At 32.9% G+C, this 27757-nt stretch overlaps 1 protein-coding gene across 1 annotated transcript in view; it reads right to left on the bottom strand.

Moving 5' to 3' along the window:
• Positions 1–2181: 2181 nt before the first annotated feature.
• LOC100728525 (ovostatin) overlaps positions 2182–27757 on the bottom strand; it is a 65136-nt gene continuing 39560 nt past the window's right edge. Inside the window, exons 18-35 of the mRNA XM_063238137.1 lie at positions 27619–27730; positions 26507–26735; positions 24811–24937; positions 24333–24451; positions 23394–23445; positions 22150–22233; positions 19240–19416; positions 18959–19040; positions 16956–17112; positions 14382–14456; positions 13878–14043; positions 13475–13680; positions 11838–12053; positions 9637–9761; positions 8958–9048; positions 5759–5827; positions 5450–5552; positions 2182–3942 (exon numbers count right to left, since the gene is read on the bottom strand). Coding sequence (XP_063094207.1) covers positions 3881–3942; positions 5450–5552; positions 5759–5827; positions 8958–9048; positions 9637–9761; positions 11838–12053; positions 13475–13680; positions 13878–14043; positions 14382–14456; positions 16956–17112; positions 18959–19040; positions 19240–19416; positions 22150–22233; positions 23394–23445; positions 24333–24451; positions 24811–24937; positions 26507–26735; positions 27619–27730 — 2252 coding nt within the window. The 3' untranslated portion in view covers positions 2182–3880. The remainder of the gene's footprint in view (positions 3943–5449; positions 5553–5758; positions 5828–8957; positions 9049–9636; positions 9762–11837; positions 12054–13474; positions 13681–13877; positions 14044–14381; positions 14457–16955; positions 17113–18958; positions 19041–19239; positions 19417–22149; positions 22234–23393; positions 23446–24332; positions 24452–24810; positions 24938–26506; positions 26736–27618; positions 27731–27757) is intronic.

Below are 27757 nucleotides of genomic sequence, written 5' to 3'. Positions count from 1 at the left end.
TCATCACAAGATAAGCCGACTTAATAGTAGTTAGCATAGTGTCTCTTTCCTTGAAATATTTGAGTATAACTTTGTATACTATAGCATCAAACATATCAAGACAGTGCAAAACCATTCAAGATGATGAAAGTATTACAAGGTATTTAGAACCAGGTAGCAGAAAATGAACGATGATTTCTATACTATCTCTTTGCCTATAAAATTTTTTGTTTATACTATCACATATACTAAAATCCAATAAGATACAACATGATAAAATCAATGGAGACAGAAGAACAACATTTTAAAAAAATTATTTATTATTATTATTTTTTAAGGGAAAATTTTTTAAAAATTAGCAGGATATATTATAGTAACCTTTTTGATCTTATTAACTCGATTTGAAGCCCTGTATTGCTCTCATCATCTTGTTTTGACTGATTTTACTCTGTTCTGTTCTGTTTGATAGTATCAAGTTTGAGGGTATATGCAACTACTTTGAAGGCAATAAGATTCATTATGATGCCCATTCTGGTTTGACTATTATCTTCCTTTGAAGTTCAGTAATGTCTCCAACATTTAGGATTTATTGGTTTTGTTTTGTACTATTTTATTCAATTTTATTATACCTGATGATATAGGCAATCCTTTTTAAGGTAGCAAGAGGCATTATGGTAACCATTGTTGATAATCTTGTATTCTGTTTTTACATCATGTGCTATGTCCATCCTTTGTTTTGACTGACTGCTTTATTTTGTCACATTTGGTTCTATTCTTTCCAAAAAAACGTAATAAGAACTTTGGGAGTAATAAAACCCAAAAATGTGTAAATGCTATTGTAAAAAGGTGAGGGAAAGAAAGTGCTCTAAAGGACACAACTGCAAGTGTGTTTAGGTGTGTAAGATAGATGACCATATTACTAAGTTTTTGTTGGATCATTGAACACAACTGTTTGCTGTCTCGCTCTACTTTGTATGCTTAATTTTGTAACTTGATGAACTATTTCTAAGATGACAATATGTGATATATTAATTAGTGATTTGTTACTGTTTATTTTTTGAAAATCTCTATTACTTGTACCCTTTTAGTTTTGTTTTTTTTTTCTTTAAATAAAAAATGAAAACAAAGCTATTCACTTTCATGGAAATCTTTCTGTAGTTTCAGAAACTCTATCCAAGGTAGATCAATATTTACCTCCAGAAAACAGTGAAAAAATAGATCATCAGAACACTGTTATCAAGATCGTTTAATTCTTTTATGGCAAACAAGAATTACTGAGACACCAACAGAGAAACTCTCATTGGAAGATGTCAGTGACTCTCTATTAAAGGCACACTTTAGATAGAGGAAACACTTCCCAAAAACTGTCAGTCCCTTGAACTACCTTCTCACTTGACAGATGTGCTAGCTGTAGAAAATTATACAGAAAACAAAACTACTTAAGAGGATCCTGCCAGTGAGAGGATGAAGCATGGGTTCACTGATGTACTGATTTACTACTTTTGTCATAAGCCCAATGTTGGGTTCAGAGTGACATTATAATGGGGAAAAACCATAGGCTGTTGGACCACAAGACAAAAACTCTGACATTTGAAAATTAAAGAGGGGAAGTTTATTTTGGTTCATGGCTTAAGAGGGTTTAGTATATGGCTGGCAGGCTACAAGGGAGAAATGACATGGTAGAAGGGCATGGTACAACAAGAGGCTCACCCCATGGCAGTCAGGAAGGAGAGAGACAGAGACAGAGAGACAGAGACAGAGACAGAGAGACAGAGACAGAAACAGAAAAGAAAGAGAAGAAAGAAGAGGAAGAGTAGGAGGAGGAAGAGAAGAAGGACAGAGGAGAGGAGAAAGAACTGGGGAAGAGAGCACACCCTTCCAGGTCATGGCCCTGTGACCCATCACTTCCAACAGGGCTCACCTCCTAAAAGCTGTTTGCAAGCTATGAACTCATGAATGAGTAAACTGACTAATGAGTGTAGCACTTACATGATCTTATCACCTTCTAAAATGTGAACATAATGAGACTTTCAGGGGACATCTTAGATCTAAACCTTAATAACCTTGAAATTCATAGAGATAAACAGAGCCTTAGTTTCACTTCTGGGGCTCAAAATTTACTAAAAAAGAAACATCATATTGAGTTACTTATAATGTCCCATGAATCAAAATTTCTCAGAATGATCAAAAATTTCATCACAATCATTTTTTTCAAAAGTTTATTTTCCAGAATCATTCACTGAACATTTTCTAAAGAGAGAATATCTCTCAAATGTGTGCTTTACAGAACACTGTCCCACTGGTAAGATTTTGTGTCTATTTATTCTCTGCTTGTTGCTTTTACCTTCCTTAACATTGACCCATTGATCTCTCTACTGTCTCTACATTTTTGCCTTTTACGGAGTGCCATGTGATTTTCTCCTCTTGATTACAAGAAGAACTGAAAGAAGTTAATATGATTAGAGAGGAAAAATGAAGAACAGTAATTTTGAGGCCTAGACAGACAGTATGTCATGCAAAATTTTGCATAAGTTAAAGCCTCCATGGCTAGTTGAAATGTAGTGGAAAACCACCAAGAGAATCAAGAAAATTAAGAAATTAAAGCTATATTCCTCCCTTAATATAGATTTTGGAGGCAATTGTGACAGGTGTTACTGATGGGTGTAAAAGATAACAGGGAGAAATAAGTGTAATAGGATTTAGAACTGCATTAAGACACGTTGAAGAATGTTGTACCTTTAGTGTACCTTTAGTGTGATTTGGGCAAGCAGTCATGGACTGAAGCTATGGGGAATTTAAGTTCATGAGTGACATTTGAAATTCTGAACTTAGTTAATTTAAGGTATTTGAGAGACAGTACATTAGTTTTCCATTGCTACTGTAACAGCCTCACACTTTGGGCCTGAAAATAACACAAATTTATTCTTTAATCTGAATACTAACATATAACTATAAACTTTTAGACACGTGTTTAAAAATAGTAGATATATATATATATATATATATGCTCAATAGAATTATACCGATGAGTGCTTGATCTAATTAAGAAACATATTTTATATCCAAGGGAATTCTTTAGATGTATTTTCAGAATTGAGCCTCCTAGTGTTAATGGAATATGGGCAGAGAGGGAGAATGGGTTTTCCCATGATGTGTTTATACCAAGAATGAAAATTTAATTTTGAAATTAAAGTTAAGATACACAGATTGTCAGGTTTTACTCAATAATAGTTATTTAAAAATTTGTTTATATTGAAATATTATGAAAGTCTTTCTTTTGTATGGTTTCTAGAAAATTTATTCAAAATGCCTATCAGAATGAAGTTATCAGTGCATTAGATGATTCCACATACAGCAAGACATTTTATTTATTCAGTGATTGATGTGATACGTTGTCTTCTCCTGAAAGCAAAAGGTAAGGTGAGGACTCTAGATCATTCATTTCAGGCAATAAGAATGGGAGATCAGGAGACTGTATAAGAAAATATAAGCTAAGTTAGGGGTTACTGGGCCTTATCCAGGAGAAAATGGGAAGCTGATTTCCAGGGGACATCATGAGAGGTATCTGAATTGTTTCTCAGAGCTCCCTGACAAGAGGCTGGAACACAGGTGCATTTGTCTAGTGGCTCTGGTCTTCATAGGTTGAACTTTGCTCTTGCATCCATTTAATCTGCACTTCCCAAGATGGCTACCGGCATTCCAGGGAGGATGGTCATGTGGACAGCATAGGGCTGGTGGTGGTGTACTGAGGGTGAATGCTGTTTATGAGAGAGCTAGAAGTTCTGAGCATTCTGGGGATTCTGAATCTTTTCTAGGTTGAAACAATGGACAGAATCTCTTAATACATCACACAGTTCCAAAGTGCCATTTTCTTTTTCATCTCATTTCCTTTATCCCAGAACTAGAAGGTTTCAGAGGACACCTGATTGCACGGTGTGGTATATTCTGCAACTGCAAATTCATCTGGAAGAGAGCAATTTGTACAAGAAACAGTCTCACAACAGTGCTGAAGAAGAAAGCTTCTTTATAATCTCTGTTTAGAAATAAGCTCCCTTATCTCTGTGATAAAATAATTTACTCACTTAACAGCCTCCACATCTATTTGTATTCTTATCACATTGCATGCATATGCATGTCACTGTTCTTGAATGTTTTAGGTACATGATGTATGTTAAAACCTGAGATTAGCATTTAATTTTCTAAAGCAGAAAATCTTTATTATTTCAACAGTTGAAGGAACAGTGAAAACAACTCAGTCATTGAGGTTTATGGAAACAAAGTTTTACTTATTGACTGAGCACCCAAAGTTTGTAAAGCATTATTTGTACATAAACACTCCTTGTTTGCTGAACTACTTATCAGTATAGCTATATGAAAATAGTTTTTTTAAAGAAAAGTCTATGAATCATTTATTGGATGTTATAATCTGGCTTGAAATTAACTTGTCATTTTCATATTTTGATTGATAACATTATTAGATCTATATTTTAATCTATTAATATGCATAATTTAATCTACAGAAATGCAAAAGAGGACTGATAAGCTTCAGTTTCAAATCAAAAGACCCAATTTAGAGTTTTTACCTTGCCATTTGTTTTGTGTTATTAGTAAGAATTTCATTTTTCCAAGCAAAGCAATAATACAATAAAAACCTTGTTAAAATCCATGACATTACATGATAAAGTAGCACAAATTCTATAATCTTTCTTACTTGAAAATACCACAGTATTTGGCAACATATGAATAAACAGGTGAGAGCTTATTACATATATAGATACATGTCCAACCTAGTCTGTTGAAGGATGAAAGATCAAAATAAGTAAACTCAGCTGGCAACTAGCCAGCCACTCTCTAAGCAAGAGTATATTGCCTGTGAGACCCTGGAGTGGGTTGTCCTAGGTCACCCAGCCAGTTGATCTATCAGTTGGCCACAGGCATAGAAGTAATTTATGCAGAATAGAGCTGAGCCACTCTGAACCAGGCAACATAAATTAGCAACTTGGCTCACCACCAAATTGCAAAGAGTAATACGTAGATGCTTTATCAGAGTATTTCCACAAATTCTCTAACAACATCTCCTATTTTCTATGAGATAGATATAATTTATGTTCTCTATCTCACACTATTGGGTAAGCAGCATGTCAACATTCATAACCATTAGCTCTGTCTTGCATGAATCTATAATTTATTCAGAAAGAGAGCCTACTTCACATTTATTCTCTAGTAATTTAAACCAACATTTTAGTGAAAAAAATAACAGGGAAAATCTTGACGTTTCTCTTAGAAACAGTAACTCTCAAGATCTATTTGCTGTAAACTCAAGAATTTTGTATTAAATGTTACGAAATGTTACCAAACATGAAAAAAGATTTCAAAAACAGGAATTATAACATTGGTAAAAAATGAAAATTGTCTTGTATCTAATTGAATTTAGAATATATCTGGCATTAAAACTAAGTGAAATTCTTACCAGTTGCATAGTAATCATAGAGCTGAATAGATGCAGGCTTGTTGTTGGATACAAGTGCTTCTTGTTCAATGGAGAATGAAAACTGGATTTTCTTTTGAGTAACCTGGGAATAAATCAATATTATGAATATTAAGTGTATTCCATTGGTTTCTCTCTATGTCAAATATTTGGAATTATTTTAACAATGATCATTCAGTACTACTCTCTTACAAGCAAATATTAGGAAAAAAATAAAGCAAAACAGAAAGAAAACTATATTGTGCTTCAGGCACATACAATATATGAACCGAATGATGACAGTAAACTTACATTTTGTAGATAGAAAAAGACGTGGGTGGCTTTAATTTCCACTCGCTGTACTTTGCCATCGTCTTGAAGCTAAAAATAAGGAGAGAAAGATGTACTGAAAATTTAGGGAGCGAGTGATAACAAATAGTTAGCTAACCAAAAATAAAAATAAAAATATTCCACTTTAATTTGGTGATTTTTTGCATGTTTGCAAATATTTGCAACATTCAACAATGAACAGTAACCTTTAAGATTCTTTTATTTGGCTTTTTTTGAGAAACCTGGCTAAATATTTGTTTCTAATTTTCAATAATTAGGATAATAAAATTCACAATATATTAATATTAAACATTATAATATTAAAATTAAACATTAATTTGTGCATATTTTTGGGGTAACTTGATTTTTTTGTCTATCTATACACTTTAAGAGATTCAATCAAGATAATTAGCAAATCTCACCAACTTTCCATTTTTTTGTGTTGAGGATGTTAAAAACCTTTCAGCAATTTAAAAAATACATTATTAATCAGGTCATTATGTTAATAACATTTATACTTTCAGTTTAGTTAAAATGAACTTTTGGTCACCATTATTCCTCTTTCCTTTGTCCTCCTTCTCTTTGGTAAACACTTTACTACTCTCTGTTCCTAGGAGATCATTTTTTTTTAGACTACACAGAAATGAAATACGGTGATATTTGTCTTTCTGTTTCTGGCTTACTTCACTAAACATAATACCCCAATAAGTTGCATCTGTGCTGTATTCAAATGACAGAATTGCCATCTTTTATAAAGCCTCATGGTATTTCAATGTGCCTATCTACACATTTTCTTTCTCCATTTATCTATGCAGTTTGCCTCTACGTTACAAGCACGGTAGTGCAGTTGTTCTGGGTATTTTTCCACATGTAGATTGCTAGGTCATATAGTAATGCTATTTTTACTTTGTACAGAAACCTCTGTACTATTTTCCAAAATGGCTGTGTACTAATTTACATTCCCACCAGCAGTTGCGGGAGCTTCCTTTTCTCCCCATCTCTGCTCACATTTATTATCCTTCACCTTTTGGATAACATTCTAATAGTGGGGAGGTGATACTTCATTGTAGTTTTAATATGCATTCCTCCAGTGAGTAGAGCTCCTGAGCATTTTTTCAGAAATATGCTGACTGCTTTTCTTTTTATTTTGTCGATTGAGGTGCAGAGAGTTTTTAGCTTGACGCAATTCTATTTATCCAGTTTTGCTTTTATTTCTTGTATGAGAAGTCACTGCCCAGCTTTCCCCTTTTGTTTCCTTCAACATGACTTGAGTCTTTTGTACATTTTGAGATGAATTTTTATTTTTTCATTTTTGGTGTGGTTTTGTAACGTATAATGATTATATATATCTGGGGAATTGTACACATGCATAAACATCCTGATCATTTTTACTTCCTCTTTCTTCGCCATTCATCTCTCCTTCCCAAATTCAAAAACTCTACCTCCCTGTTTCTTAATACTTCTCTTTTATTTTACTTTTAAACTTATATTTTAGTTCCTTACCTAAGAAAAATAATGTAATATTTATCTGCCTGTTCTTTTGTCTTTAATTTCACTTAGCATTATGATCTCAAAAGCCAGGCTTATTACTACACATCACTCAGATTTATCCTTTATGGCTGAAAACAAGGGTCTCATCTCATTTTACAGGATGTGATATCTATTTTTCTCATTACCTTTTTTTTTTCTTTTTTGCTCCAGTAGAAATTGAAGCCAGAGCCTTCATACTGAGCTATATCTCCAGCTCTTTTTATTTGGAGACAGGATCTCAAAAAATCACTAAACAGCCCAGGTTGGGCTCGAATTTGTAATCACCCCACTTCAGCCTCCCAAAGAGCTACAATATCAGGCAAGCGCTGCCATGTCCAGCTTCCAATACCACTTAGTAGAGAGACTGCTTTTTACTTATTATGAGTTCTTCAAATCCTTGTAAAAAATCAATTGATTATAAATACTTCAATGTATTTCTTTTCCACTGGTCAGTGTGTTTGTTTTTATAACAGTATCTTGTTTTTATTACAATTGATTTATAATATATTTTGAAATCAGGGAGTGCTTGTCTCTGGGTTTTTTTTTCTTAAGAATGCTTTAACTCTTCAGGGTTATTTCTTTGAAAATACAGATTTGAAATGCAATCTCTGAAATACAAATTTTAAGATTTTTTTCCCTATTTCTGTTAAGCAAGCCATTGGAACTTTGATAGTGATTACATTGACTCCATAGATTGTTTTGGGCGTATTTTAGCAGTATTATTTTTTCAAGTCCCTGAACATAGGCTATGTTTCCAGTTATTTGTGTTTTCTTCAATTTCTTTCATTAACTTTGTATAGTTTACAGTGTATAGACTTTTTAACTCGTTGGTTAAGTTTATTCTTAAGTATTTTATTGATTGATTGATTGACAGTGCTGTAAGTTGGGAGAGTTTCTAAGTTTTTCAAACTTTTAAAAATTTCTTTCTTCAGTCGGGTGTGGTGGTGCATGCCTGTAATTCTAGCACTCAAAGGCTGAGGCAGAAAGAGCACTGCAAGTTCAAACCAGCTTGGGCTACAAAGTGAGTTCAAAGCCAACTGAACTGCAGAATGAGATCCTGTCTCTATAAGACCAAAAACAACTTTATTCTTTCTTTAGATAATTTGTTGTTAATGTATAAATATATTACTGATTTTTATATGTTGATTTTATAACCTGCAATTTAATTTGCTTACCAGTTCTAATACATTTTTTGGATAGTTTTAAGGATTCTTTATATGCAAGACTATAGCATCAGTATAAAGAAAAATATTACTTATTTTCCTGTATAATGCCTTTTATTTCTTTTTCTTGTCTAATGCGCTGATTGGAACTTTCAGTATTATGTTCATAGAAGTGGTATAAATTGACATCCTTGTCCTTGAGTTTAGAAGGAAAGCTTCCAACTTCCCCACCATTGAGTAGGATGATAGCTATGGGATACTTGCTTTATTTTTTTCCTGATTAACTGTTTTAATGATATAAGAATACAAATAAATTTGAGAACCTTAAATAATATACCACAAGATACAGATGTGAATAAAATTTCCTTCCTTAAGACAGAAAACTGTGTTTTTTATTTTTATACAATTAACAGCCATTATACAAAGCAGAGAGTAACAAATTATGGCTATTCTGAATTTATTTTAATTAAGAACTTTTAAATCTTTACCTTCTGAACTGATGATCTGTCAGGAACATATCCTGAAAGCATCTTCACATCAATGATTGCCATATTGGAAGAGTCACGTTTTCCAGAATAACTTTTTTAAAGAAAAATATAAAATTTACAATTCAGGCAAATGTTAATAACTATTTAAGAAAAAAGTGTCAACAAAAATGTATTTGCATAGAAGAAAGGTTATTGTACCCTATCTTTTATAAGATATATTGTTCAGAGATTGGAATATTCTTATAATAAGCTGAAATTAGTGGTCTACCAAAATGAAGGAATACACATTTCAATCTATTTGGAAGTAGACACAGAAAGTTGAAATTGACTTATTCTTGTTTGGCAATTTTGGGTTTCAAAATTAAGATCCTATAATATGTTGATTTGTAAGTTAGAAAATTTAGAGGAAAACACCTCTTAAAGGGGAATATATAAATTTTTCTTGCAATTTCTTTTGGTCCCTCCTAGTCTATATATTTTGCAGCTGCATTTATTTTTCCATCTAGAATCATCTTACACAATCTAGGCAAATTAAACAAGATGAAATATAACTTTCTCTAGAATTTAAGCCAATCTCTTTCATAAAATGATTGAATTGTGTTTTCAATTGAGGCCTAGACAAAAGGCTATCTGAATTAGAGGCAGAGATGTAGTAAAGTCTAAAAATGAAGGTTATTACCTGGCTGAGACAATAAGGTCAAACTTTGTACGAAACAATCCTCTGCAGATGGCGTTGGCTGTATTCACAGAAAGGGAAAATCCAGATGACTTCTTAGGCAGTAGGATGTTGTACCTCAGAGTTGCCTTAAATAAATATAGAAAATGTTGATTACTACCTAAAATATTACTGTCTTTCTTACCACTCTATTAAAGTTTCAAATTAAACTATAAGTCAATTTTTGCCTCTATATTTCCTCTTTTGCATACCAGTAGCATCTCTTTTTATCAATTTTTAAGCTCAAAATATATGCTTCCTGTTAAGTGATTTAAATGTAATAATTCCTTTTATGTTTCCAGTACCCTGTCAGGTACATACTATTTTTAGCTTACATTTTAGAAAGGACAAAAATAGGGGCTGGGGATTTAGCTCAGTGGCATAAGCGCCTGCCTTGCAAGCAGGCAGTCCTGAGTTCGATCCCTGGTACCGATAAAAAAGAAAAAGACAAAACAAAACAAAACAAAACAAAAAAAAGGACAAAAATAAAGTACAGGGAGATAAAAAATGTCAAAACTTACAGAGTTCATGAATATAGGTTGTCTTTTGGTAAAGAATTGATCTGATATCAGGCTCAAGAAACTCATTTTTTTTAGTATTTGGAACTGAACTCAAAGCCTTCACACTCAAGTACATCTCTAGTCCTCTTTAAAATTAAAATTTATCTATTTATTTATTTATTGTAGTACTAGGGATTGAATACAGGATCTTCACACTGAGCTGCATCCCTAGTCATCTTTATTTTGAGGCACAGTCTCACTAAATCACTAATTTGCCTACACTGAGCTCAAACACTACCATCTACCTGGCTCAGACTCTCCAAGTTCTGGCATTACTTTAAATAATTATGAAATTATTATAATTTTGGAATGACAGTAATTAAGGTAAATGAATACAAGTAGTTTGAACAATGAAATACAAGGAAAATTGGGGTAATATATAGTATGAATTGGAAATAGGCTTGGTTAAAAATTTGATGTGACTTAATAATTGTACTTCTAGAAATATAACTTTAAGATACATCTGTCCTAATATGAGGTAAAGTATGCATAGTATTCAATACAGTTCTACTGTAATAGGGAAAGAAGACAATAACTCAAATGTGTATTCACAAGATTCTAATTAAAGATCATCTAGCATATTTACATAATGCGATAATGTCAATTAAATAAAGGCAAAAGGCTTGAAAGACTTGGAGTAATTTCCATGTGATAGTCCTTAATGAAATGGTTAATTCAGGCAAATGTCCTTATCACATGAATTGAAGGTGGACTGCTTGATCATTTTTTTCACGCCTAAATCTTGTAATCTGAACCATTACTTCTAAGATAATTAAGATATTAACTCTTCCTAATTTTCTACTATTTTGAAATTCTGTATCATTTCTAACCTTTTTATTTTTAAATTTTAAGAAGTGGAAAAAAGGAATTATAGGTGGAAATTGTTGTAGCATTAGATATTTGCACGGTTCCAATGTAATATTTTAAGCTCTTTCAGGTGGAAGGAAGAATAAGAAAGCGTCTTTTGTGAAGAAATATGCCTGCCACTGTCTTAAAACAATGATCAAATGTAGTATCACTAAGGGTTGGGCCTGGAGCTAAATGGTAACTCACTTGCCTAGCAAATGTGAGGCCCTGGATTTGAACCTCAGCATCTAAAAAGAAATTAAAAAAAAAAAAAACTAAAATAAAGCCAAATGAAAATGTAACATCATTGGTAATGATACACCTCTGAATGTAAGAGAATATAGAGCTAACCTTAGCTTACAGAAAACACACAGAAGAGGCAACACATTCAATGACATCAAAAAGAAAACAATCTGAAAAATCCAGACATTCTACAACACAACTTCCTGATACCTCAAAAAGTTTATGTAAAACGAGAAAAACATAAAACTTGGTAGATATACAAAATTAAAGGATATTTACCAAGTACAATAGACAATTGCAAAGCAAGTTTTTAAATGAATCCTGGTTTGGAAAAAAAAAGACAAAGTACACTAGGGATAATTAATTATTTTATATTACAAATCATTATCAGTTTGGGTTAGCTATGACGAAGGCTTTGTAGTTACAAGATGGAGTGTTTTGGAGATGCACAGTGACTACCTTATGATGATGCTAATTTACTTTAAAATGCAAAGGAAAGAAAAAGCCCCAATTTACCTGTACGTATACACAGCCGTTGCCACTCACTTTCACAGTGAACTGTCCTGAAGGTTCTGGCATTAAAATCTCTAGTGGTACCAGGCGATTCTCATCATTTACTAAGAAGGACCTATTAAATGATCTGTCAGAGAAAATCTGCACTGAATTGTGTCTGTTTTTAGAAAATGTGAGTGTTTGGAATAGCGTCAGAGCTTGGAGAGCAACCACGGTGTCCTAAAATGATAATGACAGAAATGATATTAGAGAGAACGTCCTAGGACTCTGAAATCCAAGTTCAATATAAATGTTAGCCATTGAAAGTTAATTTAAAATGCTATCTGTTTTTGGAATTTAAAAATTATTTTGTGAACTATACTTTGTATACTTTATCAAAAATAAATGAAGCTTTTGGGAAAATTTCCGTTTGATTCTTTAATTCAGACGGAAACATTATCAGATAGAATAAAAATATAAGAAGAGCTGAGGACATTTCTAAAAAATGTCTAGGGCTGTGGATATAGCTCAGCAGCACAAGCACCTGCCTGGCAAGTGCAAGGTCCTCAGTTCAATTCTTGATACAAATAAATAAATAAATAAAAATAAAAAAATGTCTACAGAGTCAGGCTTTGTTTTCCCAGATATTTAAAAATACAAGGCCAAACAATCTGTGGAAAAAATAAAAAGCTTAAAAAGACAAGAAAATATTTTAAATTGCATTTTCCACTAAGAGAAGCATTTTAAACAACTGGCTAAATAAATGATGTATATAACACAGATATTCCATTGACCTTTTAAAATATCAGGCTGGGTTTCAGCTTACAATAAATTTATATTCACATACATCATAAATTGATGAATAATTGAAATGTAGTTAATCCAAAAATACAGAAAATGCAGATATGTATTTGTTTATTTTTTTTGTTTAAATGCTAGTCTTAGAGTAGTATTAGAGTGAAAACCTTGAACAGCATTATTAATTGAAGCAAAAATGAAAAGAAAATAGCCTGCTGCACAGCCTCAGGATGATGAGAACTTGGATAGGGTGTTAGGTGTAGCATAGCTACAATCTTTATCCAAAAGTCTTATAAATGATCAAGAAAAAGACTTAGACTCTTAGTAGGAAATGTATGATCTGGTGATTCATCACACGGGAAGTACAAAGGATTTTAAAAAAGAAAAACATAATAAAAAGAAAAAAACCATATTCCATGTAAGTAGACCCCATGAAGATTTATTTACTACTCAGAATGAGTTACTGCTTTTATTGCATCAGATCAAAAGAGAGTATGCAAATGATTTTGAAGCCATATAGTGAAAATTATTCTCATGTTGATCATAATAATTCACTGATGCCACTTTTCTGATAGCCTTTAATTTTTCCTAGAAAATTTAGCAGGTAGATATTTAAATTTCCATTTAATAATTGAATAAAAATAAATTTTTGAATAAATACTTAGAAACTGTTAACAGGTTAAAAGAATCATATTTTCCATAATCTTAAAATATGGCAAATTAATAAATAGCAAGTTTAATAGTGATAACAAATCTACCTGGTTAGATAAACATAATGTGTACATTCAAAGGCCAATAGTGTCAATGCAAAGAAGATCCTCAACGTTTTGGCATTTAGAGATTTAAAAATATATGTAAGTTACCTTGGTGGAGGAGAAACCTCCGCGGGAATTTTGCTGCTTTGCCACCCATTGCACTATCTGCGAACTGTAGGATAGCTCTTCCGAAGTCAGCCCTGGCTTAGAAAGGAAAGCTAGCAGGATGTAACTGTTCGTTTCTATGTTTGCAGAGGAAGCCCAGTGGTTATAGAAAGAGGATGACTCTTTCACTTCCCAGTAGACTGCGCCACCTGGGGGAAAAGTAAAAGGATGTCAGTAGTGCCTTTGTCAAAGCATAAGATACATGTGTGTGGGCAAACAGGTGACACTTGAGGAAGTGTGAAACCGACAATGTGAAACAAACAAATACCAAGCGCTGATAATTGTACCACCACTAGCCATTTTACTTGTTCAACATCTCACTCCAAGAATGGAGGAGGTCACTCACCTACTTTCTTTGCCTTTTTTCTCAGCTCATTGAAGAAGAATTCTCTTTTGTCTTCATTGCCTACTAAAGTGAAAGTGTAGGTCAAGAGAGCCTGGTCATATGTGGTCAAATCTCCCTTGTGAGATGCATCCTCTAGGCATTGAAGACCCTTTTGAACTGCTACAAACTACAAAGGAAAGAAAAGTCATTTGTGCACCTCAATACATATATGAAAACACAAATGAAAGTATGCTAATCACAGGAAAGAATCAGGAATGAATCTTGTCTGTGTTGAAATGTTCAAAGTACTAATGAACACATTTACTTGATTTTTGCATTTTCATCTTTTGATACACAGAACTAAGAACAGTTCCTGCATGGTTGGATTGATTGAGAAAGGTATTGGTTTGACATCACTTTGTGATAGCTATAAATATAAAGTATAGCTCTTGCTATTATATTGATGGCAAAAGATGCTTTGGATTTATAAGAGGCAAGTTAGTGGTATCACCATGGGTTACTTACTGAGACTGGGTGACCTGCTTCAAGCAGGGCATTAACGACGTAAGCAGTGAGAGAGATTTTATTATCTTCTTCTCCCTGAATAAAGCACAGGGGTAACAAGTGAGTTTCACAGAATTCAGAGGAAGGGACATCTTTCTTTAGAAATGCAATGCACTTTGAAAACTCAGATTGGTTATTTCCTTTTTTATTTGGGGGGTGGGTACCAGGGATCAAAACCAAGGGCACACTACTACTGAGCTACAGCCAGCCTCCTTTTTATTTTTGAGATGGGGCTCCAATAAGTTGTTCAGGCTGGACTTGAACTTGTAATTCTCTTTCCTTACCCTTTGGAGGAGCTGGAACTAAAAGTGTGCATCATTATGCTTGAATTCTTTTCACACTTTTTTTGGGGGAGTGTGAAGTTTTTCATATCCTTACAAGCTACTATTCATAAAATGATAAAATAGTGAGTGAAAATGTAAGAAATTTATACAAATAGAAGCATAATGTATATAAATTATTTATAAGACTAAGAAGACATCTGGAATGAAAGGAGGCAATAGAATGTCTGGCAAAATACCCATTCCTCAACCTCACCCTCAGTTTAGACATAATATGAGAAGTGTTATGGAAAATGCATGAATAATAGTATAATAAAATAATACAGCATGAAAAAACCCCAGTATATTCATCAATGGAACAACTAGAATAGAAAGAAATCCTGGTAAGTACAAAAGCAACATAAAAAATTCTCAAAAATCAATAAATACAGACAATATTGATTGATTAACAGAGGTGTTTTAGGTAGTGAACTACTTAGAATATGGAAATAAACCATAGATAAACCACACAAAGGAATAAAATAAATTCTAGCAGGTCAATGATATTAGTTATAAATAAAATCACAGTTACCCTTAAAGTTTAATGGGCTATTACAAAAGGGAAAATGCAAACTGAAATTTAACGTGAAAAATACTTGTTTTCTGAAACAATTAATTAGTAAACAGAAACAGGCAGAGAATGGTCCTTTGTTCTGTGCTCTGTTAAGGCTTATTTCTACAATGTTTCCAGTGTTTCATATGCTTGGAGGGTGACTGGTAATGAGGAAGCTGAACTTATCATCAATGAGGTCAGTACCTGAATGTGCTTCTAGGATTGGGCACTGGTTGGTGGTGGGCCCCGTAGGGCTGTGACCTGGAAGGGTGGACTGATGTGCCAGAGTCCTCTATGATATCTGGTTGCCCTGGATTGAGCACATTTTCCTCGTTATGCCTTTCTTTTTCATTATTTTAGAATTTTAGTGCATGTGTGTTGTATATAACGTTTACATTCCTTGTGGGAAGCTGGTACATGTACACAACATATCTCAATTCCTTTTGCTCATCTCTGTGCCTTCCCTCCTTCCCCACTCTTTCCGCCTCTTGATCCCACTTGGCAAGTCCTTCTACTGTGCTATTTCTGCTTTGGAGTCCTTAACTGAAACCATGAGCCAAAATAAATTTCTCTTTCTCTAAGTATCAGGGGTTGGTATTTTGTTCCAGCAATGGGAAAATGACTAGGACATTTCCTGTATTTCTGAAGAATTTTTTCATATTTGCAGTATTATAAGTCAGATAGATACTCCCTTTGTAGAAGTAATGTAAATTGGCACAACTGTACTAAAGATCAATCTAGTGACATTATTTTAGAATCTTAAAAAATTTCACTTCTAGATATATATTCCAAGTCAATAATAACCTTGAGGCACATATTTATGCACTAAAGGAATGTTTATACAACTCTTGATTGAGTTTCTTCAACATTATTAAAAGTTCAACAAAATATCAACAAATGATGTAAACGATTTATGCTTTATCCATATGATAGACCTGCTGATATATGCTTTATCCATATATAAACCAGTCAATTTTATGCTTTTATTATTGTGATGCCATGGAGGAGTCATTAAATATAATGTTAGGCTTCAAAATAGAAGAATTAAAAACTCAGGAAAGGATAATCTCAATTATGTTCATATAGTATTAGAAAAAAAGACTGAAGGGAAATATTGTCACAACATTAAAGGTGGTTATCTCTGAGTTGTTGACACAGGATAATATTAATTTCTTACATTAAATTTCTGTTCATTTTCAATAAATAAGTACCTCTATAATAGTTATGCAGAAAAATGTTAACTTAGGAAAACTTCAGAAAGACAAATTTATTCATGAACATTTAGCTTGAAGATTTTAACAAATAAAAAATAAACAAATTAGATCCTAATAATGAAATAATATAAATAAAAGAACTTCTCTGAATGATAAGGCATTGAAATATTAGTAATTAGGTTCTCTAATTATTTTTACTTTCACTACTAGTAATTCTGCCATAGCACCCCACCCTAAACACCATAAACACTGTTAGAATCTTCTAGAGTTTAAAATCTGACTGAAGGAAAATTGTTTATTTGTTAAAATATGAATTTTCAAGATAATGATTTATACCAATAGAAATTTTAGTTTAGTAATTTCTATCAATTTCATCAAGGATACACGGGATTCATTAAATGATCTTGACAACAGAAATGAAAACCGACAGGCAGAAATCCTTCAATACCTTCAAAGCATTGTTGAAATTATTGCCAAAATTTGAAAAGCAACCATCTGATTTCTGAATACTTAGAAGCCAAATAAGGGTCTGAGACTGTACTTTGTCATCAATATAAATATAGCGTCGGGCTTGCGCAAACGACTTGTATACAAATGCTGTAAGCCTGAAAAGAACCACATACAAAGCATGTTTATAATCAGCATTGGGAGTCAAATTTTCATTAAAATTAGTGGTTTATTGCAACTGCATTTTTGAACTTCACATCCTGAAAAATTCCTTCCCCAAATTCCAGCCTAATGTATGACTGTAAATTATCCATGTCTTTCAAAAGTGAAGCATTTGGTTACATGTCTCTTCCTCCTCCCCATTCATCATCTGTGTCCCAGATGAAGAGATGCCTCCTCTGTGATGTCCCCATTTTTCTCTTTATAGCATGTAACATTTGGAAAGGCACTAGACATTAAAAACTGTTTTAACTACAAAAATTAACAGCCATGATGAAGCAGATGTGATGTTTTGACATATAATAAGTGACTTGAAAGTGATTTATCCACACACAAGTGATGCGCATGCAGAGTGGCTTTCCTTACAGATAGTACTAGGTCAGGTTCTCCTGTGTGCATGACATTCGTTTCCTGTAGTTCAAGCATTGTTTGACACAGTTTCTGGGCATTGTCACTTTGTTTTATTAGCTCCCACAGCATTATGTGCATCATTCTATTGTACCTTTTGTTACATTGTGTTCTAAAGTGCTTTCTTATCCCTCACTAATATACTACAGACTCCCTGAGATCAAGGATCATTTATTATTTCCAGGCAAAATAACATAATGAGTAAGAGATCAGATTCTGGAAAGATACTAAAATTCTGTCACATGGTTAATAGTGAGTTTGGAAAATTATTTAATAATCTCTGAGTGTATGGGCTGAACGGTGCTTCTTTCATAATACATATGCTAAAGTTTCAACCTCTAGAATGTGACCAGTTTTGGAAATGGGGCCTTAAAGTGAAGTTAAAATGAGGTCATCTCCATAGATTCTAACCCAATGGGATTAGTATTCTTACAAAAAAGGAAATTTGGACACTCAGGAAACAGACCATGTGAAACAGGAAAAAGGTGGCCACCTCCCAGCTGAGAAGAGAGGCCTCACAAGTCAGTCCCGCCAAGGTTTTGATTTCAAATTTCTACATTCCAGAATACATGGAGAGTAAATTTCTGTTGTTTCAGCTACCAAATCTGTGTAGCCCTAGAAAATTAATAGTGTTTCTGCTTCTTCATTTGTAATGTGAATATTATCCTGTTATCTGCTCTACTGGATTGTCAGGAGAACTAATCACATTTGATTACAAAAGAAATAGTAGTTATTATTGTAATGAGAGCATATCAGTTTGTGCCTCAAGGATTTATTGTTCCCGGGACACAGTAGTGAGATAATATATGTTTGAATAATTAATCCTACAAGGAATAAATTTTATAACTTGCTTCTCAAAGTCATCATTTTTTAGGTTTAAAATAACAGCACAACTTATACTTATATTTTGTTTAGGTGTTTTTTTCACTTTTACAGCAAATATCTATCAACTGCCCTATGCATTTTTCTGATTTCATTAGAGCCTGCGTGTCTATACAGTTAATGTCTGTGTGAAATTATGTTAGCAGAAGGAATGTTGAATCTTTGCTGGTGAGTTGGGATGATATTAATGTTTCCACTGGGATAATTTGTTTATACAACAAAATAGTTTCACATCCCTTAACTGGAAATGCTCAGTTACTGTCTTTTGCTTAGTGATTTTCTTATTTAAAACATGCATTTTGTGTTAAGTAAAAGATAAAAATTCTATAAATTCTTGAACCTATATCCTATTAAAAGAATGTGTTGTGTGTGTGTTGGCTTGAATATAAATAATTTGGAGATGGTCTATGCTTTCTATAAAACTCCCAGAAATCTACATTAAAGAATATATTTAGAAATATTTAAGTATTAAAATAAATGATAAAAAATACAGACCATGTATTTTTCTGCTCATCGTTATATCCAAAAGTACTATATGATCCATCATGATTCTTATAAGACATCTGCTTCTGATATCCTAGAATAAGGAAAGAGATACTATCTTTTTTAATCTAAAACTTACTGTTAAGAACAAAAATTCAATTACCTGCATATCTGTGTTTATTATAAAGAAGATAAATGAATGTATACCTGTAGAAAGATATGTTCATGCATTAAGAAGCAAAACAGCTAAGATTCAGATATTAAACTGAGAATATTTTAAATTTATTCTTTACCTGCAGTCAAGTACCCAATAGCTTTGGATTTTATCTCTTCTGTCAGTTGTTGAGTCTGATTCAGATAGTCCAAAATGTAAATATTGGAAGTGAATAAGGCCATATTTTGCTCTGCACAACCAAAAGGCATTTGTAGGAAATTCTGTAAGTTTTGCATGGTAGAACCAAGAATGTCTCCTGCAAAGACAATCAAATTAATTTGAATTTCATACAAACTGAGAAGGTAAACATAAGCTTGTGCTCATGACTTCTGTCGCATGATGTTCAAGAAAACTCTTTTTATATTATTGAGCTCTTTTGTATTTGCTAGATACTCATCATAAAATGTGGAGATACATTATCCAGTGCAGCACAGCCAAGAGCAGAAGGGCTAAATGTTTGTGGGAATCAAAAGTTCTGAGAGCTTTCGTGATGAAGCAGAAACTCCATGCCAAATATCAATCAAAAGGGGCAGAATTTGGATCTAAATGAACATTTGTGAAATGTTTACCATGTATCAGATATCCTGAGCAATTTACCCATACTAAATTCAGTACTAAGGACAACAATATAAATAAATACTACTCCTGTGATCTATAGGAAACTGAGACAAACAGAGATTAAAGATTTTTTCCAACATCATCCAAACGATATGCAGTAGAATCAGGTCCAGGTAATATGGTTTCAGAGATCCTGGACTTCCCTACTTCCTACACATTTTCTTCCAATAACTAACACTTATATAGCCTTATCATTTATCTAGTGGGATATTAGCATCTAAATTTAATTTGCATAATAATCTGTGAAGTATATTACTAGGTTTACAAAAAAGATTAGGAATGAGGCACAAATGTTGAACAATTTATTCACAGCGATACAGCATAAATTAAATCTGGAACTTAAATCTATGTACGCTTTTGGGAGAATCATTTTCTTATCTGCTCTGCTTAGTCACTGCCAAGAACTTGTATAGTTTGAAGATCAAAGTCATCCCAAGTATCTTTTCTGACTAGAAGGGTATAAAGCTATAAATTAGTAAAAGGAAGAAACCAATAACAGTCACAATATGTGGAAACTAAATAAACATTCCTGAGCAACAAATGGGTCAAAGAAGAGATCAAAAGAGAAATAAAAAATATCGTGAGACAGACAATAGTAGAAACAAAGCATCCCAAAATTTACGGGATATAACAAAGCAGTAAAAGTGCTAATCTTATTAAAAGAAAAGTTCAAATAAACTACCTAACATGTCACCAGAAGAAACCAAAACAGAACAAAGACCCCAAATTTAAAAGGAAAGAAATTGTCACAGCAGAAATAAATGACACTAACATTTTCTAAAAATTTCAGTCTTTGAAAATATAACCCAAATTGACAAACTCTTACTTAGAATAAGAAAAAAAGTCAAAAAAGAAATTCAGACATGAAAGAGGAGCCACTGTAGTGGACACCATACAAGTATAAAGAATCATGTGACAGTTCTACCAACTGTAGGCTAACATCTGGAAGAAACGAATAATTTAATATGACAAAATCATGAAAAAATAGAAATATGAACCACAATAAACAGTCAAAAATTTCACAACAAGGAAGAACTGAAGGCCACATTGCTTCACAGTGAATTCAATAAAATGTTTAGGGAATATTTAAAATCAATGCTTCTTAAAGAGTTTTAAAAAGCTAAAGAGGAGGGTAAAGATCGAAATTCACTCTATGAGACTAGTGTCACCCTTGAACCAAAGTCAGACAGTAGTGTATATGATAAAACTAGTCCAATAACCCTGATGAACATCAGTGCAAAAGTCCTCACGAAAGTAAGCAAAAGTGAATTCACTCATACAGTAAGTGAATGGAAATCAAAGTATTTGCAAATTAGATCACAAAAATAAAAATGATTTAGGATGATTTTCATGGATATGATGGTTCATATTTACCATGAATTGGTAAGATATCATTGTGCTTCAAGTGGAAACTCAACTAAGCCCAGGTGTTGCTTGGTTTTGATCTTGGAGGATGCTCTATTTTACTTTTCCTATCACTAGCACTTTTGTGGTGTGTATTTTACCCACCACAACAATACAGAATTTAACCACAATGCTGCACTGAGTACAATCCCTTCCACTGCATTCTTCAGATCTCCAATTTAAATCTTACCCCCGGGAAGTACATAGGTGATGAGGAGAGTGTGGAGACTAAACATGTCAGGATTTGTGAAAAATGATGGAAATAAATCATGGAAGTAAATATTTTTGAAATTGTGAGTGAGTCAGAGAGAGAGAGAGTAGTTTTCTGGTTTTCAAAAATGAGACAATTACAGGTACACACAACTTTAAATTTTTACATATAATTTATGTTTTATGTATTGAAGTGTTCAATAGTTATTTTTTATTACCTAGAAATTTTTCTAGTTGTTTGCACTTTGCTAAGGCTCTAGTGTCTTAGGTCTCGCAAGTTAAACAGTGAGGAGTTTTGCATAGCTTTGGTCATTGGCCTGCAAAGACCATTAAACTTGTGTGGAGTGCTGCTTACTCTTACCGAGTTCTGCAACTCCAATTGAAAGGAGTTTGACATCACTGTTTACTGGTTAAGTATGTGAGATGCCCTAAAAATCACTGGATTATGAGAAAATACCAGAACTTTACCTGGGTGATCATATAAGAGAAACCAGGCAAAAAGTCAATGCCTGCACTAAATTTTATGAAAATGATCTTTAGAAAAGGGAAGGGTCAGAAAGTGAGTGTCTTGGAAGCTCTGACACTTGAGTTGTTCCTATAGTTGGGTGTCTACCTCAGTGAACAAGTTCTGAGGGCAGACATGGAACCCAAAGAAATGACAAACTAACAAGCAGAACCATGGCAGAAATGGACACACCTTTTCCTTTACCTCCAAGCCCATGTCTGACTCCCTCACGTGAGAGTACTGTAGACTTACCAAGAACAGTCCAATAGGCTCTGAGGGAATCTTTCACCAGATTTTCTGGTAAAGTGAGCACTACTGGTTGAGATACCGTGGATTCTAGGAAACAGAAAAATTAATTAATTCACAATTCTAATCTTAAAATGAGAGTTTTGATGTCAGTGATAATTTATCTTTTTGATTACTAAATAACTTAGTTCCTCCTTATTGATTATTCAAAACTGTAAAATAATCATGAAAAAGGTCAAAATAATTTCTTGAAGTATAACTAATCAGATTTAATTAAAAAATTTTTCATGGGAAATTATATTATATCATATGATAAAACCTTAATTTTGGAAAGTACATTACAATTTATTATATACTTTCACACATATTATTTAATTAGATATTTACAAAATAACGTATATGTACAGACCAGGTGTGTTCCCTGGCCCCTTAGAAAAGGAGGTTCAGGCCAAAAAATGGGAGATTTGGAATGTCACACAATTCAAAATAATAAATCACAGAGTCTGAACATAGGTTTTATGAATCCAGAATCAGTGTGCTTCCTACACTGGTGTTAAAGTCCTCCCTTACCAGAGCGTGCTCCTTAATGTGATAAAATACTGGAAAATAAGTGGAGATGTCTGAATTCTCTAATTTCAGGAGTCTTTTATATTTCTAACATTCAAACAAAGAAACAAATAGCTGCCATCATAAAATAATTAGATAATAACAGCATTCTATTTTGTTTTGTATAATTTGTAAGGTAATCTAGGAGTTGCATTTTGGGGAAAAATTTTTAGGCAATGGTTATGAGTCATAGCTCTGGACAAATGGTGAACCACTCAGGATAGGGTAACTCAAAAAAGACTTGCCGTTATTTGGCTCAAAGATGGGGGTGGGAGGAGAAGGTTTACAATTAACGCATATTAAGTAGTGATGATTCTACTTTGGTGGTGGTCTTTTGACAGAATACTTTTAATAATTGTGATTATTTTAATGACCAAATCAAAGCTTGGATAGGAAGAATGTAAGAGTTGGGGTTGAGCTAAACAAAAATCAAGGAGCTAGGATTTCTGAATTGGGGAGTAGAGAAAATGGAAAACCTAAATGTTTACATTTACGTTGGTGTGTAGGATGGTTAGCTTTTATTATTTGTAAGTAACTTAACCTTTTTCAGTAGCCATATTTCTGAGAAGAAAGCATAATGTAATTAAATTTCCAAACAAAGACAACGCTTCCATGTTAGTAAGACTGTACGGTTGTCTACTTACCATTGGTGCAAATAAACAATCCCTGTGTTGTCTCCTTTTTAATACCTTCGGGCTAATTGTTGGGAGAAGAACAGAGGGCAGTTGTAATCAATCTTACATCAAGTAAATTCAGAATTTTTATATTAATAACAATATTTAAATAGAACAAATAATCATCCAAAATTATTATAGATAATGAGTATATGAATTTTAAGGTACAAGATAATGCTGAACAGTGATTTTATGTTCTGTCAGTTAAATATCATTAAAATTGCAAGCAAGGACTAACTAAAAAGTCTAAAGCTTCAAAATCTTATCATTCTATTTCAAGAATGTTATGCACTTTATTTTAAAGGTTCTTTCCATAGTGTGGACTAAATATCTGTCCCTGGCCTAATTTTCTAAATATTTAATCAAAGTAATATATTGTATTTTTTGAATAAGTGGATCACTCCTATTTCTCTGAACCTTGAAAGTGATACTTAATACTTCTTTACAAAGTTTTTGAAGGACAGATTTTTTTCTCCATGTCTTTAATTTTTTAAAATTAATATGTATTAATCATACACAGTAATAGAATTCATGTGTTATTTCTATGTACACATACACCATGCACTACTTAAGTCTGCCATTCCTATCACACTTCTCAATCCCTAATAACTGTTATTCTATTTTCAAGTCTACTTTTTGTAGCTTCTAATAGAAGAGAGAACTTGTGGTACTTGTCTTTTTGTCTCTTGTTTATTTTGCACATAATAATGCCCTCAGTTCTATCCATTTTGTTGCCAGTGAAAGGATTGCATTCTTTATGATTGAATGAAAATCCATTGTATATTTTATGCTGCCTTTTCTCCGTTCATTTTTCTGACAATGGGCAATCAGGTTGACTCTATATTTTAGCTGTTGTGAATAGTGTTGGAATAAATATAAATTTAGATAAATGTTACTTTGAGGTCCTACCTCTACCAACAATGGTTTGATCAATGTATCCTTCCAGCCAATGTCCTGATCAAGGGATGATCCTTTCCCATAGTCACTGTTCTGAAGGGTTTTCGTTGTAATAGTGATGTTGATCACACCTGAAATGGCAAAAATATAAATGGTAAAATTATTAGAATAGAGATTCGAGCATGCGGTGATCATTTTTTACTCAAGTTGAGGTAAACTACTAAAATAATCAAAACACTTTAACGCTGTTAAAGTGTTAAAAATATGAATTCTTAACTTATTGCAGAACTTGATTCCAACTTCCCAACCCTGGACCCAGGTAGATTCATTTTGGGTTGTAAGAGAGAAAAAGCCAGGTAATTGGAATAGGAAAGTAGGTAAGTACTAGTACCAAGAAGTGGGTAAATTGGCTATGGCATGGAAACAGTAGAATAATCTCTTAGACAATGTACAAATGAATGTAAAAACACGCAGTAACCACAAATCTTACCCAGCTTATGTGGGGTAACCAGCCAGCTCAAAGATTTTTTCTCATTGCTCCTTGTATAATCATTTTCCTTATTAGCTGAGAGAAATTTGGCTTCATAAAGATTAGATGCTTTCAGTTCAGTATTAATCTGAGAGAAGGAGAGAAGAAGAGAGAAACAAGAAGAGAGAAGGAAGATTTAAACCTTTGCATGCATAAATGTAGGACACCCACATATTTGAGAAGCTAGAATAAATTTCCTAGCTTTCACATTTTATGCTGTGGGAAGGATGGTTTTCAAATCATGAAGAACTATCAACATCCTTTTAATTAATTATAATAATCTGACCTATTTTGAAAAGTCAGTCAATAGTTTATTGACATAATCAACAATAGATTTCTTTTGAAATTTATAGCAAAATAAGCAAGTATTATGAACAATCTGGGTGGATATATATAATATGTTCTTATAAGCTATAGCTTCCTTTTTCTTATTTATAAATTGAAACCAGCATCATCTACAGTTTATGGTAACTGCGTATGTATAGCAAGTAACATACAAGATGTCTAGAACAGTTCATCCTAACTCATTCACAAATAAAAAACTTTACTAACAAATAAGTAACACAAACTTCCTTGATTATTAAACATGGTGTTATTTTTTCTAAAAATGTATATTTTCTCACTGCTGCACCCTGAAAAGCTCAATAGATTTTCATTTTTTAAATGTTCAGTTTTAGTTTTTCTGGTGCTGGAGATTAAACTATGAGCCTTCTGCATGCAGGTAAATGTTCTAGCACTGAGGTATATCTTGGCCTTATTAAACAGGGTCACTGAAAGTAAAAATACGTTGATTGTGTACATTACTTGTCATGTTGGATATGTCATGCTGCACCTACCATTTATTGATGTTGCATTAACTGGATGTCAAAAGAAGGTTAGTTTTGGGATTATACCGTTGGAAATTTATATAAAGATAAAGCTAGTACATTGTATCAAGGACCATATTTTTAGTATAGATAGTGTTGAAACTTGTTTATATAAAATTATATAGAAAAAACCAAATACAATGCCTATTTATAGTACATTGTACAAGATTCACTGTTATACCATTTAATTCTCATAAGCACTGAACCAAATATATAATGGTAACATTTTACACACTAACAAACTGAGGCTGAGAGAGGGTGGTAAACTAGACAGTGAAAAAACTAATAGGTGAACTCAAACTTAAACTTCTGGGATTTTTATGCTATAAAATTGATAGATATTGCCTAGCTGTCTAAAGTCAACCACTAAGAGGTATACATATTCAGTACATCCTCAGGTAATTCAAAGGAGAAAGGTAAATAATTAAAATATCTGCTTAACATGTAGTACAATTATTTCATCAGTCCTTTTGCTTTAGAAAGTCTTACATATAAAATTCTTGGTTATGTTGGATAACTGAAGGTGAAAAATATCTCTTCATCCAGACATTCCCACTCATTCTCCTCTCACACACCTGGAAAAAGTTAACTTAAATACTAGGGCTTGTCTTAAATTCTTTTATGGTCAGCCAGCCATCAAGATAGAATGATACATATTTCCCAGTTGCACTGAATGGTTCATACAGCCAGCAATATGTTTAAAAAATTAGGGAAGACAAGTTCAACTGAAATTTAAAAATAGTTTACACAGGAAATAAAACGGCAATTTCTAAGAAGATTTGAGTTAGTACCTGGACACTTCTGTTCAGATAGTTGAACACACTGGCTTTCAGAATAAATGATTCTCCTTGAACCACTGAATAGGGTAAGGCGATTTCCACAAAGAAGGGCTGAAAGGCTGTCAGGGTGACAGTCGGGGAGATGCCAAATCCAGTGTTGTCATTCATGCAGAAGCCATTGGCCTTCCACTGTGTAATGGTATCAGGAACAGTAAGACTCAGGTTGGCGACTCCTGTGGCACTACACAAGGAAATTCAGGCTACATTGAAGGCAGATTTTTACCCGTACGATGTATAATTAGAGCATTCTATTGACTTTGCATTCTTTCCTTTGTTCAACACTATTAAACTAAGTGTATTTATTTAAAGCACATTTATTAAACTTTACTGATAGTTTTAGAAATATGAGTCCCATAAATAGTTTTCAAGTTTAAAATGTACACCTTAGCCTCATATTTGAATTTTAACACTTATTTAGAAACTCGTTTTTCTCAACCTCCATTTTTCCTTCCCCATTTTCATGATTTCTTCTTCCTCTATTTCCCTTTTGACATTTTATTTCTTCTCTCTCCTCTTCTCCTTTATATCCATACATATTTGATGAGTATTATACAGCAGAAAATAAAATTTCAGACTGTTTCGTACTGTCCCATTCAAGTTTTTTTTTAACAAAATTAAATTTTAATAAATATAAGTGACAAAAATTAGAACAATTGGGGGAAATTCATATTATTGAAATGGCTGAGTATATAAGTGTCATAGGTGTACATGCTTCACAGTTTTACATGTAACCAATCAGCATGATGCTGTTTTTCATTGAAAGTTTTTATATGCATATGGATAGATAACTAAGTAGATAGATAAATAAATAAAGTTTCGGTTAAAAAAGTAACAGAGTGAGAAATGGAAATAAGAAAGACATAAAAGGAGAATATAAAAGGGAAAAGGAAATGTAGTAGAAACCTATTAAAGACTGCAGAATTTTTTTTACATAGCTTCTTAATTTTCAATATTTGGGGCCCATTTACTTTGAGAGACTGATACATGCTATGAATATTTTCTATCAGGGAAATAGAAAACATAAATGAAAAATAATGACAAAAGCAATAATAATAATGACTCACTCAGTTGTGATAAGATTCCAAACCCAAGTTTCAGGAAATAATTTCCTCACAGTTTCTTGATAAAGTCCAGCAGCACCAACATCTGAACCTGCTAGTAATTTTGAAGATTCAGCTAACAGAGAAAATGTTAGACATGCTG

Source organism: Cavia porcellus, unplaced genomic scaffold, assembly GCF_034190915.1.
Source record: "Cavia porcellus strain 051 isolate PalLab524CR breed Dunkin Hartley unplaced genomic scaffold, mCavPor4.1 scaffold_27, whole genome shotgun sequence".
NCBI classification, from domain to species: domain Eukaryota; kingdom Metazoa; phylum Chordata; class Mammalia; order Rodentia; family Caviidae; genus Cavia; species Cavia porcellus.
The sequence above is the reverse complement of the archived record's forward strand: the minus strand, read 5'-3'. Positions and strand labels throughout refer to the sequence as shown.